General features: G+C 50.0%; 1 protein-coding gene across 1 annotated transcript in view; it reads right to left on the bottom strand.

Moving 5' to 3' along the window:
- Positions 1 to 13,099, bottom strand: part of PRAG1 (PEAK1 related, kinase-activating pseudokinase 1) — a 61,203-nt gene extending 48,104 nt beyond the window's left edge. Inside the window, exons 1-3 of the mRNA XM_077144730.1 lie at positions 13,041 to 13,099; positions 8,311 to 8,721; positions 4,671 to 6,508 (exon numbers count right to left, since the gene is read on the bottom strand). Coding sequence (XP_077000845.1) covers positions 4,671 to 6,508; positions 8,311 to 8,640 — 2,168 coding nt within the window. The 5' untranslated portion in view covers positions 8,641 to 8,721; positions 13,041 to 13,099. The remainder of the gene's footprint in view (positions 1 to 4,670; positions 6,509 to 8,310; positions 8,722 to 13,040) is intronic.
- Between the last annotated feature and the right edge of the window lie 2,316 nt (positions 13,100 to 15,415).

The following is a 15,415-nucleotide window of genomic DNA, read 5'->3' as shown; positions in this document are numbered from 1 at the left end:
TGGATACAGAGAAATAGAAACACAGCCACTGTGGAAGACAGTTTGGCGGTTCCTTAGGAAGCTACTACCTATAGAACTACCATATGAGCCAGCAACCCCATTACTAGGTATGCACCCAAAAGAATTGAAAAGAACTCGAATAGACATATGCACACTGATGTTCACAGTGGTATTATTCACAACTGCCCAGAGATGGAAGCAACCCAAGTGTCTATCAACCAATGAATGGATAAAAAAATGTGATATATACATATGATGGAATGTTATTCAGCTGTAAAAAGGAATGAAATCCTGATACATGAGACAGCATGGATGAATCTTGAGGACATTATATTGAGTGCAATAAGCCAAACACAAAAGGACAAAAATCGGATGATGTCTCTGATTTGAAGCAATTAGAATAAGCAAATTCATAAAGTTAGAATCTAGAATATAGTTTACCAGGAGATGGGGTAGGAATAGGGAATGGGAATTTAAGGCTTAAACTTAACTTCCCTTAAGTTAAACTTAATGTACAGGGTTCTATTTGGAATGATGGAAATGTTTAGGTAATGGACGGTGGAGATGGTAGCACAACATTGTGAATGAAATTAACAGAGCTGAAATACATATCTGAATGTGATTAAAAGGGGAAATGTTAGATCGTATATACTGTAAAAGAAAAAAAAATTCTTGGAACTACACTATACACACAGTGAACCCTGGGTTAAACCATGGACTTTAATTAACAGAATAATCATAAAAGTGTGCTTATCATCAATTATAACAAACATCCCACACCAATGCAAAGTGTTGGTGGTGAAATAGCGTACGGGAAGTCCATATTTTATGGTTGGTTATTCTGTAAACACACAGCTTTTCTAGTAAAGAAATGACCACAGCAAAAACAACCCTACCTGGCTAAGGGGATTTGTCCAAGCCCTGTGAGTCTTAAACAAGAAAGGCTGAGTTACTTCTCCAAGGCTCAGATGGTGCTTCTCGGATTGGGTCACGTTTTATCAGATGTGGGTGGAACTGCCCTAGTCAGTAGCTCAGAGTAGTTTGTGCCAACCCTAAAACTAACCTCTGCACTGGATCCTGCTGTTCTCCCATTTGACCCTTCCAATGACAGGTGTCATAAAAGTGTTGTTATCCCATCTTAAAGAAGAGTCATCCAGAGGTTCAGTCGTAGCAAGTGGCTGGCTCAAGAACGCTCAGTCTTTCTTGCATCCAAAGGCTTTCCCCTCCCAGATGAGAGCCTTCAGGATTCACACCTCAAGCTATAAAAGGCCGAAATCCTTTAGAAGCAGAAGACATTCAGATATGGAGAAAGAATGTCACAAAGAAAATGCTCTAAGAAATGATTATGATGATGAATATACAACTATGTGATGATACTGTGAGTTATTGATTATATACCAAGAATGGAATGATCATATGGTAAAAATGTTCGTGTTTGTATGTCATTTGGTTTAAAAAAAAGAATGCCACAAAGAAGAAGCGACAATCAGCAAGAACCTGGGAAGAGAAGGGAGCGGACATTTACTTGTGATGGGAAAGTCAAGGAACCTAACTAAGACCTGGCGGCCAGCCAGAATGCTACCCGCCCTGGAAAAAAACAAGCCTTCTGGTCTCTGAAGCCATGAGCCAATAAAGTCCTGTTGTTTAAGCCAAGCGATCGCATGGTATTTGTCTTAGCAGCCAGGAAATTAAGACACTGGACAGTAAATGTTAATTTTGTCACTTAAGTCCTTTTCCCCTTGCTAATTTGAATGAATAAAATATTGGTTAAAATGTCATTAACACATATGTTAAAAATAGTCTAAGTATTCTTAAAGAAAATAGATATTGTTAAAATATCTTCTCATTGGGGCTTAAGTTTCGATGTATATTATTAAAGAATGATTTCTATTTTATTGCGTTTAGTTGAACTTTATGGTATATTTGCAAATGATTTTTCATATATATATAAATCTGTTTTTGGAAAATGAAACACTATAAATAAATTGAAAGAACATACATTTTTATACTTTTTTCCACCTTTCATACTTAAAATGCATAATATCGACAAAATTGGCTAAGACCATTGTGGCTTCATGACAACAGAAAAGCATTCTCATTCTCATATCCAATGATAAAAGTAATTGTGTATTTGCTTGGAAAAAAACAAATGCTCCTATATTTATGTGCCTTGATAATAAGACTGTTCCATAGTATATCTAATGACATTATTTCTCAGTAAATCGTAAGTGCACAAATCTACTCTCTGACTAAAATGGAAATATCCTAGCTTAGGGATATTGATAGCCTATTTGGTAAAGTGCGTGTGCATTTATAGGTTGGAGAAAGGATCTCCTTTTTTGGCTATCATATTTCCACAGGTTGTTACTAACTCTAATTAATATGTGCTTGGGATCATGATTTGACTTCGAGAATAAATAAGAGTATGTTACAAAAAAAAAAAAAAAAGACCACTCAGCCTCTAAATGAGAGCTTGGTTTCCTGATGCCAAACCTGTGCTTTTCACTAAACTACCCAAGAATGAGGCAGACAGATACAAGGGCAGTGCTTTACTCTCACGCCCTGCTCGATGTCCTTTTGTCATTGCTGTGTTTGAGAACAAACTCTGAAGCCTTAGGCAGGTGACTTTGTTTCTATTTCCATTTATTCATCTGTAAAATTGGGATAGTAATTCCTGCCCGCTAGGATTATTCTGCAGATAAAGGTTCCTGGCCCATAGTAAGTGCCATATAAATCAGAGCTCTTCTCAGGCAGGGACTTGAACCTGCAGCCACAGATAGTCTGTGACACCTGGGAATCTGGACAATGTTGATTCTGCAAATGTAGTCAGTGCATAATCAGAGCACAGTAGGGTTATTATGGAAAAACAACAACAACAACAAAAAAACCCACGTCAGAGCACAATACAACCTGAGACAACTGGATATTCAAAGCCAAGTGTCACAGCTGCCTCTCTCTGCATTTGACTCCCTTCCTTGTGACATCCACCTGGAGACATGTCAAGCTGAAACCAAACTGCTGGAAATGACTAGACTAGAGAAGGTCGATTCAGAAATGCTGTCATTTTTGGAAAAACAGCAGGTTTCTCCTTCCCCTGACAGGAATCAGTTTTGCCCTAATCAAGGAATTTCTCCCCCCCCCCCCCCGAGAATTCAAATTCCATGCATAGCTCAATAGCTTTAAAAAAAGACATTTATTTTTTCCTGAGCCTTTTCAAGGTACTTTAAACCGGCAGGAGATACTAGCGAAGCAGTGGAGAAAGCTGTGAGTTTCAGAATGCTAAAATGAAAGTTTCTTTTTTTTCTTTGTAAAACCACATCAGAGGGTTACTAACCACGTGCAGAGCCTCCGCTGTTCTGCCTTTGGCCCCCAGGCCCAATTCCCACTGTGGTAACTGTCAGCACGAACAGGCTTCCTGAGCATATATTTGGTGTCGCTAATTTGCCTCACCACCTCCCTATCCCCCAAAATCGTGGAGCAAAGCTTCCTCTTGCCCTGTTTCATGTGTCAATAAATGGAAAATTTCAGGGTTTCCCTGAGAAAGCCTGCTTAAGACTTACGAGAGATGGGGAAAAGAGTACCAGATTATAAAAGTATGGGCAACCTCCCCCCTACGTGGCAGGTGACACCCAGGGATGTAAATCTCCCTGGCAATATGGGACAGAAATCCCGGGAGGAACAAGGATCCGGCATCACTGGATTGAGAAAAGCTTCTTGTCCAAAGGGGGAAGAGAGAAATGAGATAAAATAAAGTCACAGTGGCTGAGAGATTTCAAAACAGAGTCGAGGGGTTATCCTGGAGGTTATTCTTATGCATTATACAGATATCCCCTTTATATTGAAATGGCTGGAGAGAAGTACCTAAAACTGCTGAGCTGAGTTGACTGTATAATGATATAGCTTTTACAATGTGATCATCTGTTTGTGAAAACTTTGTGCCCGATGCTTCCTTTATCTAGGGTATGGACAGATGAGTAAAAAATAAGGACAAAAATAAATAATAGGGGGGATAAAATTGGGTAGATTGCAATACCAGTGGTCGATGAGAGGGAGGGGTAAGGGGTATGGAGATATGGTTTTCTTCTTTTCACTTTTTATTTCTTTTTCTGGAGTGATGCCAATTTCTAAAAAAATGGTCAAGGTGATGAATACCCAACAATGTGACGATGCTGTGAGCCACGGATTGCCCACTATGTATGGAATGTATGCGTGTGAATACTTCACAATAAAGTAATTAGAAAAAAAAGTCTGTATACTTTGGATGGACTGTATGATGATTGAAGATTTTGCAATATATATATATGTATTTTGCAATATATATATATGTATTAAAAAAGAGTGACGGTTTGACCATATTTCTTTGAAAGATTCATTGTGAACAGCCAGTCCTAACCAGGCCCCCAGGTTGCAGGTTTGCCTGCTGTGCACAAACAGGAGTGGCTGCCCGGCTTCCTCATGCCTGCACTGGGCTCTGGGAATTTCAATGAAGGCACGAGGGCTTCTGGAGCAGACAGGAGCCCTTGGGACACAGGACAGAATCTGGCTAGGGGAGGCAAAGGAAGATCACTACTGACCAGGTTTGGGGAGAAGCCCTTTGTCCTGCCGGACCCACCTTTTCTTCCGAACCCAGGGTGGGGGTGGGAGTGGTGAGACACGCCAATCACACTCACCTGGACTTTGGGGGCGGGGGCGGGGGCGAAAACGTCTCCATTCCACTTCGGTCCTTGGGGAACTCGAAGGCGAAGGAGGCCGACTTGCTCATACCAGCCCCGACCTTGGCGCTCTGCGCGCCGGGGGCTTCGGCGGGGCGGAACCGGTGCCACGTGGAGGAGGCCTGGGAGTCGGGGAGGCCGTTTCCCATTCGCCTTCCCCAGCCTCGACTGGCCAGCTCCTGTTCCACCACCTCCTCCTCCTCCTCCTCGATCCGGCATTGCCGGCTCCAGGTCCCGGTCTGGAACCTGGGCCGCCTCGGGTCCGCGGCGGAGGTGGCGGCGGCCGCGGGCGGCGGGTTCCCGCCGGGCTCGCTGGCGGTGGCGGCGCCGGGGGCGCGGCAGGGAGCAGCCGGCTCGGCGGGGCCTCGGGGCGCGGGCTGGGGCCCACTGGCGCTGCTGGAGCTGCCCTCGCTGGGGTCGGCCACGGGGGAGGCGGAGGATGACACCGGGGATCCCCCGGGGCTGCTCCGGGACAGCTTGGGGGGGATGGCGGGCCTCGCGGCGGGCACGCTGTCACCTGCACCGTGCGGACGGCTGTCCCTGGGGCTCAGCCCTGGCCCGGCAGGGGTCCCCTCCTCGGCCGCCTCGCAGTCCTGGCTCACTGGCCCGCGGGGCCATTGCACCCCCACAGCAGAGTCAGGGCTGCTCAGATAGATAGTCCGGTGATCCTCTTCTGGGTGGGCTGCCATGACCGTGATGGTGGCTGCCACCTGGGCGGCCCTCTCGGTGCCTTCCCTGTCCCGGCCCCAGCCGGATGCTGTTTTCTCAGCCCACGAGTTACCTGTCCGTACCTGGCCCTGGGCAACTGCTGCCTGCTCTGCCTTGGCCTGGGGCCTGGAAAGCAGGGGCATGGCCTTTTTCCTTTTGGTGCTCTCTGCATAGATAGGTTCGGGCTGCCCAGCCCCCCTGGGGTGGGCTGGGGGCTGGAGCTCCCCAGCCAGTCCAGGGCATCTGCCCGAGACCCCTGTGTGGCATGCAGATTCCAGCTGCTTCTCGGGTGCAGGTTCCCTGACCAGGGAACAATAGTCACTGTCGAGATGGGGGGCAAAGGGGCTGCTGGTGCCACTGCTGCCGCTCCCACAGGACACACCGTCGGAAGAGCTGGCAGCCTCTGAGGCAAGCGATGGCTTCTGGGACCCAGGGCGGGACACCTTCTCGTTCAGTTCCTGGTTGCAGCATTCCCTCGGGAAGCTCAAAACCCGCTTCTCCTCCGTGGGCGTCCCAGCCCGCGTGCCCTGGTCCCAGGGCATTGGCGAGCGGTCCCCTCTGCCGTGTCTGAGTCTCGAGCCCTCAGCCTGTGACATGTCCTTGGCGTCGGGACTCCTGGGGCAGCAGTCCAAGATGGAGCAGTATTCTCCCCCCTCGCTGTCCCCTGAGGGCGAGCACCTCTGGTCACTGTCCACCTCAGAGGGCGGGGAGTCCCTGAAGAGCTGCGGAGGGCAGCAGGGGCCAGGGCCCTTGCTACAGCCAGATGCCATCCCTGCAAAGGCCGCCAGCTTCTGGCGGAAGCTCTCCTGAGCAGATGGCGACTCCTGGTAGGAAAACGTGGTTTTATCCTCTCGCCCACCTTTCTCATCCGGAAAACTCACAGGGTGAAAGGCCAGATTCCTTTCACCCCGGATCTCTAGGCTGGGCCCGGCGACCATGGCGTAAGTAGGGGGGCAGCGAGGGCTGCCGTCAGCAGGGGCCAAGGGAACCCCGGGCTTCTGTGCGCCCCGGAAGCTGCTTGGGTAAGCTCTGGGTCCGTCTTCCTGCCTCTGGAGGGGAAGCTTGCTGGGTGCTGGTCTCCAGAGGACCTGGATGGACCCAAGATAAAAAGACTTACATTAGGCCTTGTCAGATAAAAAAGGGAGCGAGGAAAAGAAGTGCCGGGACACTGTAAATGGTCTTCTCAATGGCAGCGAAGGGTATGGCAGCTGCCCACTCAGTTCTAGTTCTAAAGCACCCCAAGCTTCTGGTGTCCCCACACAACTCTTATCATCATTGATGGGGTCCCCATTGGGTCACTGTCCTAAAACCTGAGCTGCGCTTCACAGCCAGAGTTGGTCATTCTTGTGGCTTGGCTCTCTGAGTGAGGGGTAGGGTGGAGTGGGGGGAAACCTCTAAAAAAAGAACATTTCGCCTTCTCCTTCACAACTGTCGGGCGAGGTGAATCCTACAGATTTTGGGATAGGGTTTTGGGTTTTCTTTTCAGTTTGCTTTTTGTGTGTTGGTTTTGGCATAACCCCGTTACAGTGTCTTTGCAAAGACACCAAAGTCAGAAGCAATTTTAAAGCACCTGACATGGGGGCTGGGGGCAGGAGACGATAACGGACGGTTGCTGAGCTGGCCACGACCATTCCGTGTCTTTCTGGACTTTGCTTCAGACCATGCCAAAGAGCTGCTCTTTCTCCCGGTTACAGGCAGTGATCTCAGCCGAAGCAATGCCCGCCTAAGTGGCTGGACTAGTTGAACGATGAGCTAGAGAGGTGAACTGGCCATAACCATCAATGACGCCCCAGTCCCCACCCCATTCCTGCAGAAGCAGCCTCGAGGGAGGACATGAACCTGGTTCATTTCCAAGATGACGAGGAATTTAGAGTCCGGGAAAGCTGGAGGTAGCCAGGAGGGCCAGGTGAATGGGTGTGACCAGCTGAGGAAAAGTGGGGCAGCCCTGAAGGCGGCATTGAGTTCATCTCTACCACAGCACCTTGCCTGGCTTAAAATTGACCATAGCCTCCCTAATCCACTCACCCTAGTGGTGCAGGAGAACCGAGAACAGGCAAAGAGGTCAAACGAGTAGCAAGCAGTTCTCAGACTATGTCCTACATGAACAGACTCTGAAAAGTGTCCGGAGGCTGCAGATTCCAGCAGCCCTGCTCCCTGCTCCACACGTCCTCGAAATAAATGCAGATGTTTAAGGGTGACCTGAGAGAGGAGCAGAACGGGCTGGGCTCTAGGGATGCAACTATCTGTAGCGATTCTGGGCGAATGCTGGTAAAAATCAAGCATCGAAACTGAAAACATATGAACACTGCTGGGCAGCAGATAATGTTAAGGAATCGCAGTTCATTGTTGTACGTGTGAGAATGGTATTGTGTTTCTATCTTTTTAAAAAGAATGTTTCTTTTCAAGATATGTTAAGAAATGAAGTCTGGGGTTTGCATCATAATCATAGGGGACGGGGGAGTGGACAAGGGCGTGGACAGGGGCAGAGACAAAAATGAGATTGGTCATTATACTTGTGATGGGTATGTGGGGTTCATTATACAGTGATTGCTACTTATGTTTATATTTGAAATTATCAACTAGAAAGTTTTTTGTTTGTTTTTTTTAACTTTTTAAAAGAAGCTTCGTTTTTACGTGCCCTTATACTATCTCCCAATGACAGGATGAAATTTTGAAGGAGTGGGTTACTGATTCTTAGCCTGAAGGGACAGTTAGGACGTGCAATAGCAAAATACTCGGCAGTCAGGCAAGAGCAATCCTGGGGTGACCTGACGGGAAGCCATCCTGGAGGATACTTGCTCCAACAGCCCTCCCTGGCTGCCAGCCAGCCACCGAATGTTAAAACAGGAACAACCCCTGTAAAAATTCCACCGGGGTGAGTCAGTCTCACCTGCGGGACCTCGGCACCCAGGCTGGCCTCCGGCCACATATCCGGGGCCTCGGAGCTCATCATGGTGGGCTTCACGGCAATCGTGGGCTTTGAGTAGGGTGAGCTGTTCACGCCTTCATCTTCCAGGCGCCCGTTCTCAGGCCTGGGGGGCAGGCGAGGAGGCGGGGGCAGGCTGCCTGCTCGCGGCTGGGGATGGCCTGCCGCCAGCTGGTGGTCACTCCGCAGGCAGAAGCAGTTTTTGCAGGACCCGGGCTTCCAGATGTGCTCCACAAACTCACTGCACGCGGACATTTTGGGGCTCTCGGGGTTCAGGCAGATGGTCTGGTGCATCTGGAGAGGACCGTGCACTGGTTCATCTTGTGTCCGGCTCTCGGGCGTGAGGTTGGCGGATGCTGGTCACAGGATAGCTTCCTGGAAAGGCAAAACCATGGCCTGATTAGAGAGCCCCTTCATTATCAATTAGAACGTGATTATTTATTGGAGTAGAGGGGGAGGAACGCAAAAAGGAGAAGGAGAAATTAAGTAGAGATTATTATTCTATTGATTAGGATGTCCTCACCCATTTTTCTCAAGCCTGTTCATTAGTCATCATTTAATGACTTAGCCTTATCAGAAGCTATAAATATCAAACAGCTCTGCCAACTGAGTAGAGAGTAGAAGGGTCATTCAGTCCTCTAAAGTCCTGAATGCGTGGACATCTTGGGAAGAACTCACACTGGGTTTGAGATGAGAAGCCTGTTCTTCATGCATGTATTCCATGCTGTAGTATATACAGAGCCGGGACATTGCTCCAGAGAAACAAGAGCTAAACCAAGACAGCAACTAAAACGGTGGCTTCCAGAAGATGTCCTACAGTTCAACCCAGAAACTATGGGAGAAGGGAGACAGGCTTGGCCCCGAAATTAGCATTGTAATCTATACTTTTGAGCAAACAGAGATTGGAATGGGTTGAGAAAGGAGGAAGATGTGATGCTGGCTTGCAGCCCCCACTTCCCCCAACCCTGGGGAACAATAGCTAGAGGTCTGGCATCTTGAGAATTTTGCCCTCCCTTGCTTAATATAAGTTATTCAGCCCTTTGCTGGGTGAGGTCAGCAAAGCTCGGGCTGCAGTCTCGGGTTGGAGGGGAGGTGGGGGTGGAGAAGGAAAGGAATTGATCACTATAGTCCTGTGCTCTAAGGGTGGCTGGATAGAATATAAGAGAGAGGAGAGATTATTCTTATTATTAAATAGTTATTTTTCCTAAATCTGGAAACATGACAGCTTGCTGAAAGAGTTCATCACCTCTGAGCAATGAGTAAAACTGAAAGCGGACAGTTTACACCAAAATACCTTGTAAATTCACCCTGGAAGAGGAGCTCAATGAGTTGTAGACATTTATCAATTATTCCGAATAACACCCCCTGTCACGCAGTTGTCATCCCCATTTTACAGGTGGGGAAAGAATGGCAAAGACATAAAATTAAATCCCAGAGAGTGCTGGTTCTGGAAAGCGATGCCAACTCTGGCTCCTTACTTCGCTACATCACCCATCAAACACAACCGCTTGCCATTTTCTGTTTGCTTGCTTAGCGTTCTTCTTTACCTATGACTTCCCATAAAGAGAGCATTCACAAGAAAATCATCTTTAAGAATCTCAGGTGAACCACTTTCTTCTCATGAGAATTTGCTTGAGGCTGATGCTCCCTAAACTATCAACAGGACTAACCAGGTGGGATGAGCCAGAAGCCCCAAAGATCATTCCAGAATCTTTGTGGGAAGGACTCTCTCCTTCTTGTCTCCCACACTCACAGACAGCGGCGCTTAGTCAACAAGGGCTGATGCTAAATTTGCTGCTTTTCCTTCCAAAATCAACAGTGAAGCCCACTGCATCTTTGTGCTAAATGAACGCTATGGGATAAAGGACAACTATTTGTGTTTCAGCAAGTATTGTGAAGGTCTTTTAGGTCCCTCTCTTTAAGGTGATTGCTGGCTAGGTTCTTCTTATTCACCCCCAAATAAACCCAAGTAGCAAGTCCATCCCTCCCCAAGGTCCCCGGAAAGAGGACACTAGGCTTCCACAAGGAAGGGAGGCACAGCACATTTTCTTCTTTCTCCAACAATCTCAAGCCACAGAGAGATTTGGTGGAGGGGAAAAGTAGAGGAAGCATTTTGCTCTTCAATAATGCAATTACTCTCCACACCCCTGCCCGCCCCCCCTCCCCCAGGGCACAGAGAAGGTCTGTCCTGTAGAGCTGATGGGTAAAGTCTGCTTTGGCCTCTCTGCCCCTAACTGACTGCCCGCCCCCCCCCCCCCCCCAAATGACACTCACACCCGCCTCTAACTGCAGGCAAAGGCTCCCAAGCCTCCTCAGAGGGGTGGAGGGAGAGAGTCTGGAAACCAGTTCCATGTGGTCTCCTCAATTTCCTGCTGGTTCATCATATGGCTGGGCTACCTGAGGAGGTCGGTGTCCAATCACTTCCTCAGGGGCCACCACAGATTCACAAGCGACCGTTTAGGGTGGCAACGTCTCATTTCCTCTTTAAGAGGCTACTGAAAGCACCAACCGGTCAGAGCAGTGCCAGAGACCCTACTTTCTAAGCTCTGACAGCCCCTGAGGACTTTTGCAGGCTCTGAATTACTAACGGGTGGGTTTTCTTCAGGACCCACTCATCGGTTTATGAGCGCTCTCCTCACTCCCATGTCTGGCTCTGAAATTCTCTGACATTTGGGTGGGTACTACTTCTACCACACAACTATGTAGAGATGCAAAGGTTTTTAGGGAGAAGTCATTGAAGAAGAGAATAGAATGAAGCCCTTGTTAAAACTGGTTCTCAGTATCGGGCAGCTAACAGAATTTACTCCCATGTCAAGCCAGAAAAGGCTCCTTTCTAGTGCTGTCTGTCTACAGGGGTTCTGTGCCAGAATTATCTCCCATTTGCTTTAAATAAAAAGATGGTGAAAAATGCAAGTGGGGTTCAAGGAACAGGAGAGCCTTGCCTACCCAGCGCCAGCTTGCCTTAGCCTGGGAATGAAATCTTCCCAGCCCACATTCCTTACCTCTGAGTGAGGCGGGCCCTCAGAATTATGCAAATTCCCCCATTTCAGTGGGAGGCTGCGGGGTGAGATGAGAAAAAAAACCTCAGCATTCTTTTTTGATCCCAAGTCATGATAACAGCTCTTTGCCTCAGCAAACTTCTGCACTACAATTCGTGGATACAGTTTGCAAAGCTGAGGCTGTCAAACAGGCTCACACCCCATTTCAAGAAGAAATCTGAAGAATCAGAGTGACCAGATCCATAAAGTTTAAATGCTTTGGCTCAAAAAGCCTCTTATAATTGCATCAAAATTGCTTATGCCCTACGCTGGAATGACAGAATTCTAGGGAAAAAAAAAATCATCTAAAGATTAGCACAATTAAATTAATTCAACACTGGGCGGGGGTGGGGTGGGTGGGGGTGCGTGGAGAAATATGTAGAGAAGCTGTTTGCTTAGATTTCAACACATTCCGTTGGCCTGGGGTTGCCCAGAGAGAAAGGAGAAAGTGACAAGTTGAAGGCACCCCACCCCCTCCACACACACGGAGGTTAAGTCATGCTTTCACGTACTTTTTATTCTTTTTTTTTCAGTGCTGTGTAACCTAATCTCAGTGGAAGGAAAATGATTTTGCAGCTACTAAAGTCGAAACCAATAAGAAGGATACTGGAGTTCCACAGGATCCTTTGATAAAATAACTGCAGAATCCTCCAAGGTTTCCTGTCAAATTTCCTTCTCAAAAAGGAGAGGGGAGAGGTGAAAGGAGTTCTTAATGAATGCTCAGGCCAATGATCAATAAGGCCTTCCGGACACCTGACTCCTGGCTCTAGACTGGGTGCAAAAGCCTCACCCCCTAGACCTTTAGGCTTTGCGGTGTATGGGCTCTGCAAAGTCATGTGCTGGTTGAGCTTTACCTGAGAGCAATAAACACACACACGGTGATTCGGCTCTGCCTGCTGCGAACAGCCGGCCGTCTCCAGACCCATTCATTGGACTGGAAAGTAGAGGTTCTGTTTTCTAAGTGTGTGCGTGTGTGTGTGTGTGTGTGTGTGTGCACGCGTCCGGTGGAGGAGGAGGGACAGCACAAGCAAAGGTTAAGAACTTGCTCACAGTACGCTCAGCCATCGCTCGGGAAAAAGGCATCACCTCGTTTCTTCTTAAGGCTCCGAGGCTGACAAGCAACGCGGTGCTGCATAAGAGACAGCCACCTTGAGGTCCCCAATCTATCACCCCCGGGGTCCCGGCGGCCTCCCTCTCTTTCTCTGTCTGCAACTTTGATAATACTCCCGCCCTGGAAAAGAAGTCTCCGACCCAAGCAATCTCCAAACCGCTTCGGTCTCTTGCCCAGACAAGACCAGCAAAACCATCAGAACAATCGGATTCGCTTGCCGGAACTCGAAGGAAAGTTTCCCGGTTTTAAAGAGCGCGATCGGCGAATGAATTGAAAAGACCCCCTCGGGCACCACTCACTCGCTTCCAGGCTCGGCGCCTCCCGGCCCCCCCCCCCCCCCCACCTCCCAAACCGCACAAACCCCGGCGCACGCGGTCCGGACGCTCCACCCTCCCCAAGCGGCTGCCTGTCACCCCGGGGGCACGCCGACGGGGGATCGCCCCGTTCGGTCCCCGCGGCTGCAGCGCCCCATCCAGACCTCCCCTCTGCGGCTCCGTGTGGCAGACAAAAAGAGGCGGAAACTGGAGGAAGCGGCGCGGGCTCACCTCGGGGCTGCGCTCCCCCGGCCTCGCCGTCCGTCGCCCAGCCGCCCGCGGCCCCGCCGGGCGCCCGGGAGCATTGTTTGGAGAGTGGCTGCGCGCCGTGCGTGCCCGGCGGCGGGCGGGTGAGGTCTGCCTCGGCCCGGCGGCCCGGGTGGCAGCTGCGAGCGCGGCTCCGCCCCCTCCGCCTCCGGTGACGCCGCCCGCCCGGGCTCCCGCCGCACCTCCGCCGTCCGCGCCGCCGCCCCGCGCCCCCCCACCCCCACCCCGCCCCGGGTTCCAGCGCACCAGGCTGCCTCCCCGGCGGGCTCCGGGCTCGCCGGCCCTCGGTGGCTCCAAACTCCTCACGCCCCTTTCCTCCCCACCCTACCCCCGCCCTCCGGACAGTGAGGCTCCGCCCCTCGCCTAGGCTTGGAGCTGTCTGACCCCCTCGCGGAGACCCCATTTGCACCCCCTCTCCCAACGGGATCCCCGCGGGGATCTGCACGGGGCGGCCCTCTGTGTTTGCAGTCTTCCTTTTGGCACGATAAATGTCTGGGTAGAGGTGCCCTGCATCACTTCATCCAGCTGGCCCTGAGAAAAGCGTGTGGGGTGAGAGGGGACAAGACAAGGAAGAAAGCCGGGGACGGGAGGGGGGTGGTATGCTTGGGGGCGGGGGGTAGGGCATGGTAACCCGACAGCGGTGCTGGGGAAATTGAGGAAGTGACGGGTCGGGCAGGATCTCAGACACACAGGTCGGGCATCGCGATTATCTTATGATAACTGGATGGGGAGGGGGACGGGGACGGGGAGGGGGAGGGGGAGGGGGAGGGAGAGGGAGCAGGGCTGGGAATCCGGACCTAGGGTTCCAGGTCCAGCTCCTCCCCGGACACCGGGCCTCCGGCAAATTGTTAACCTCCTGGAGCTTTAGTTTTCTGGCTGTGGAATGCAAGGGTTGCACTGGAGAGAGCTGATCTCCCACCGGCCTGGGACACCTGGGTCTTCCACAGGCCAATATCACACCTGGGTTTACACCCTTTCCACTGAAGTGACTCATTCACTGGATAGAAGGAGTCGGAGATAGTCCTGGGGCTAAAAACCTTTAAACTCAGAAAGACACCGCCTAAGGTCCAGTGAGTTCCCTTTCTCCAGCGGCCTTTGGCTGGTTGCACCTTGACCTGGGTGTTTCCTCAGGGAAGCCTCTCTAAAGGAGGGAATGCAGTGAAATGAAACAGGGAGAACACCCGGGAAAGACACCTGTGCGTGGCTCTCTGCCCCTACAGGATGCCCCTCCCCAGAGAGACATTACATGGCAACTCTACTTGGGGCTCTCTGCCACCTCCCTACCTACCAGCTGGGAGGAGAAAGGGTGGTTCCCCCTTTGAAGCCTGACCTTCTTACTTGTGATGTGAAGGCAATATCATGGCAGGACTGAAAGAGTGAAGAAGTAGGAGGAGGGGGCAGCAAAGAGGGAGGTAAAAGGAGGAGATATGAGTTTGAGGGTTGGCTTCTGTTAGAGAAAAGGAAGAAGGTGGAAGGGATATAAGGAAGAATTTCTCGTGCTCAGATGTCACCAGTTTCTCATAGAGGGCAGTTAGAATTTGGGGCAAGTGTAGAGAGAGGTAGTGGCATCAACATTCCTTAACTCCCCACCATGTACCAAGCAACCCCATGAGGGAGGCATCATGATCCCCATTTTACAGAGAAGAAAACTGAAGCCTGGACAGCAAAATAACTTTCCAGGGCCCCTCAGCTAAAAACTGGTAGTGCCCAGATTGGAACCGGCAGCTGTCTGGCTTTACCAATGGACAGTTCCACTTTGCCCCCCACCAAGTAATGACAGTCTAGCCCTGTTTTCCTTTCTCCCCGAAGTGAAAGAAAGAGACCATCTGGGAAAACAGGAAAGGAACTGTTTAAGCTCCACCAGCATCCAACAGAACTCAAGGGTCCACCCCACTCTCATTTACCAAGATCCAAGCGTGAAATAGGGGCAGATGTTGATAAGTATGTAGGAGTAAAGAGGTGTGTGCTAGAGAAATCCAGAAGTGACATCAGGAAGTGTAAGCAATTCATTTGCACCAGAAGAGAGCAAAGGAGGGTATATGAGAAGTTCCTTGTTTTCCGGGAATCAGGCTAGGTGTTTCAATTCTTTGGCTTTAAGGTTGCAATGAACACCCACCTCACAGAATAAAGGCCATGCCAAGCATGCAGGAGGTCCTCACTGTCCCACTTTTCCTTCTTTTTCTTACTTCATCCTTAACACATTAGTAAGCTAAAGAAAGTAATTATAAGAACTGAAGGCCATAATGCATGCGCCAACAATTGAAGGGCTAACTTAGTGTTTCCACGAGATAAACTTGAGTTCTCAAGTTGTTTTGCTGTGGTCACACAAACTAAGTGCA

The sequence above is a fragment of the Tamandua tetradactyla genome, chromosome 26, assembly GCF_023851605.1.
Source record: "Tamandua tetradactyla isolate mTamTet1 chromosome 26, mTamTet1.pri, whole genome shotgun sequence".
Lineage (NCBI taxonomy): Eukaryota > Metazoa > Chordata > Mammalia > Pilosa > Myrmecophagidae > Tamandua > Tamandua tetradactyla.
The sequence above is the reverse complement of the archived record's forward strand: the minus strand, read 5'-3'. Positions and strand labels throughout refer to the sequence as shown.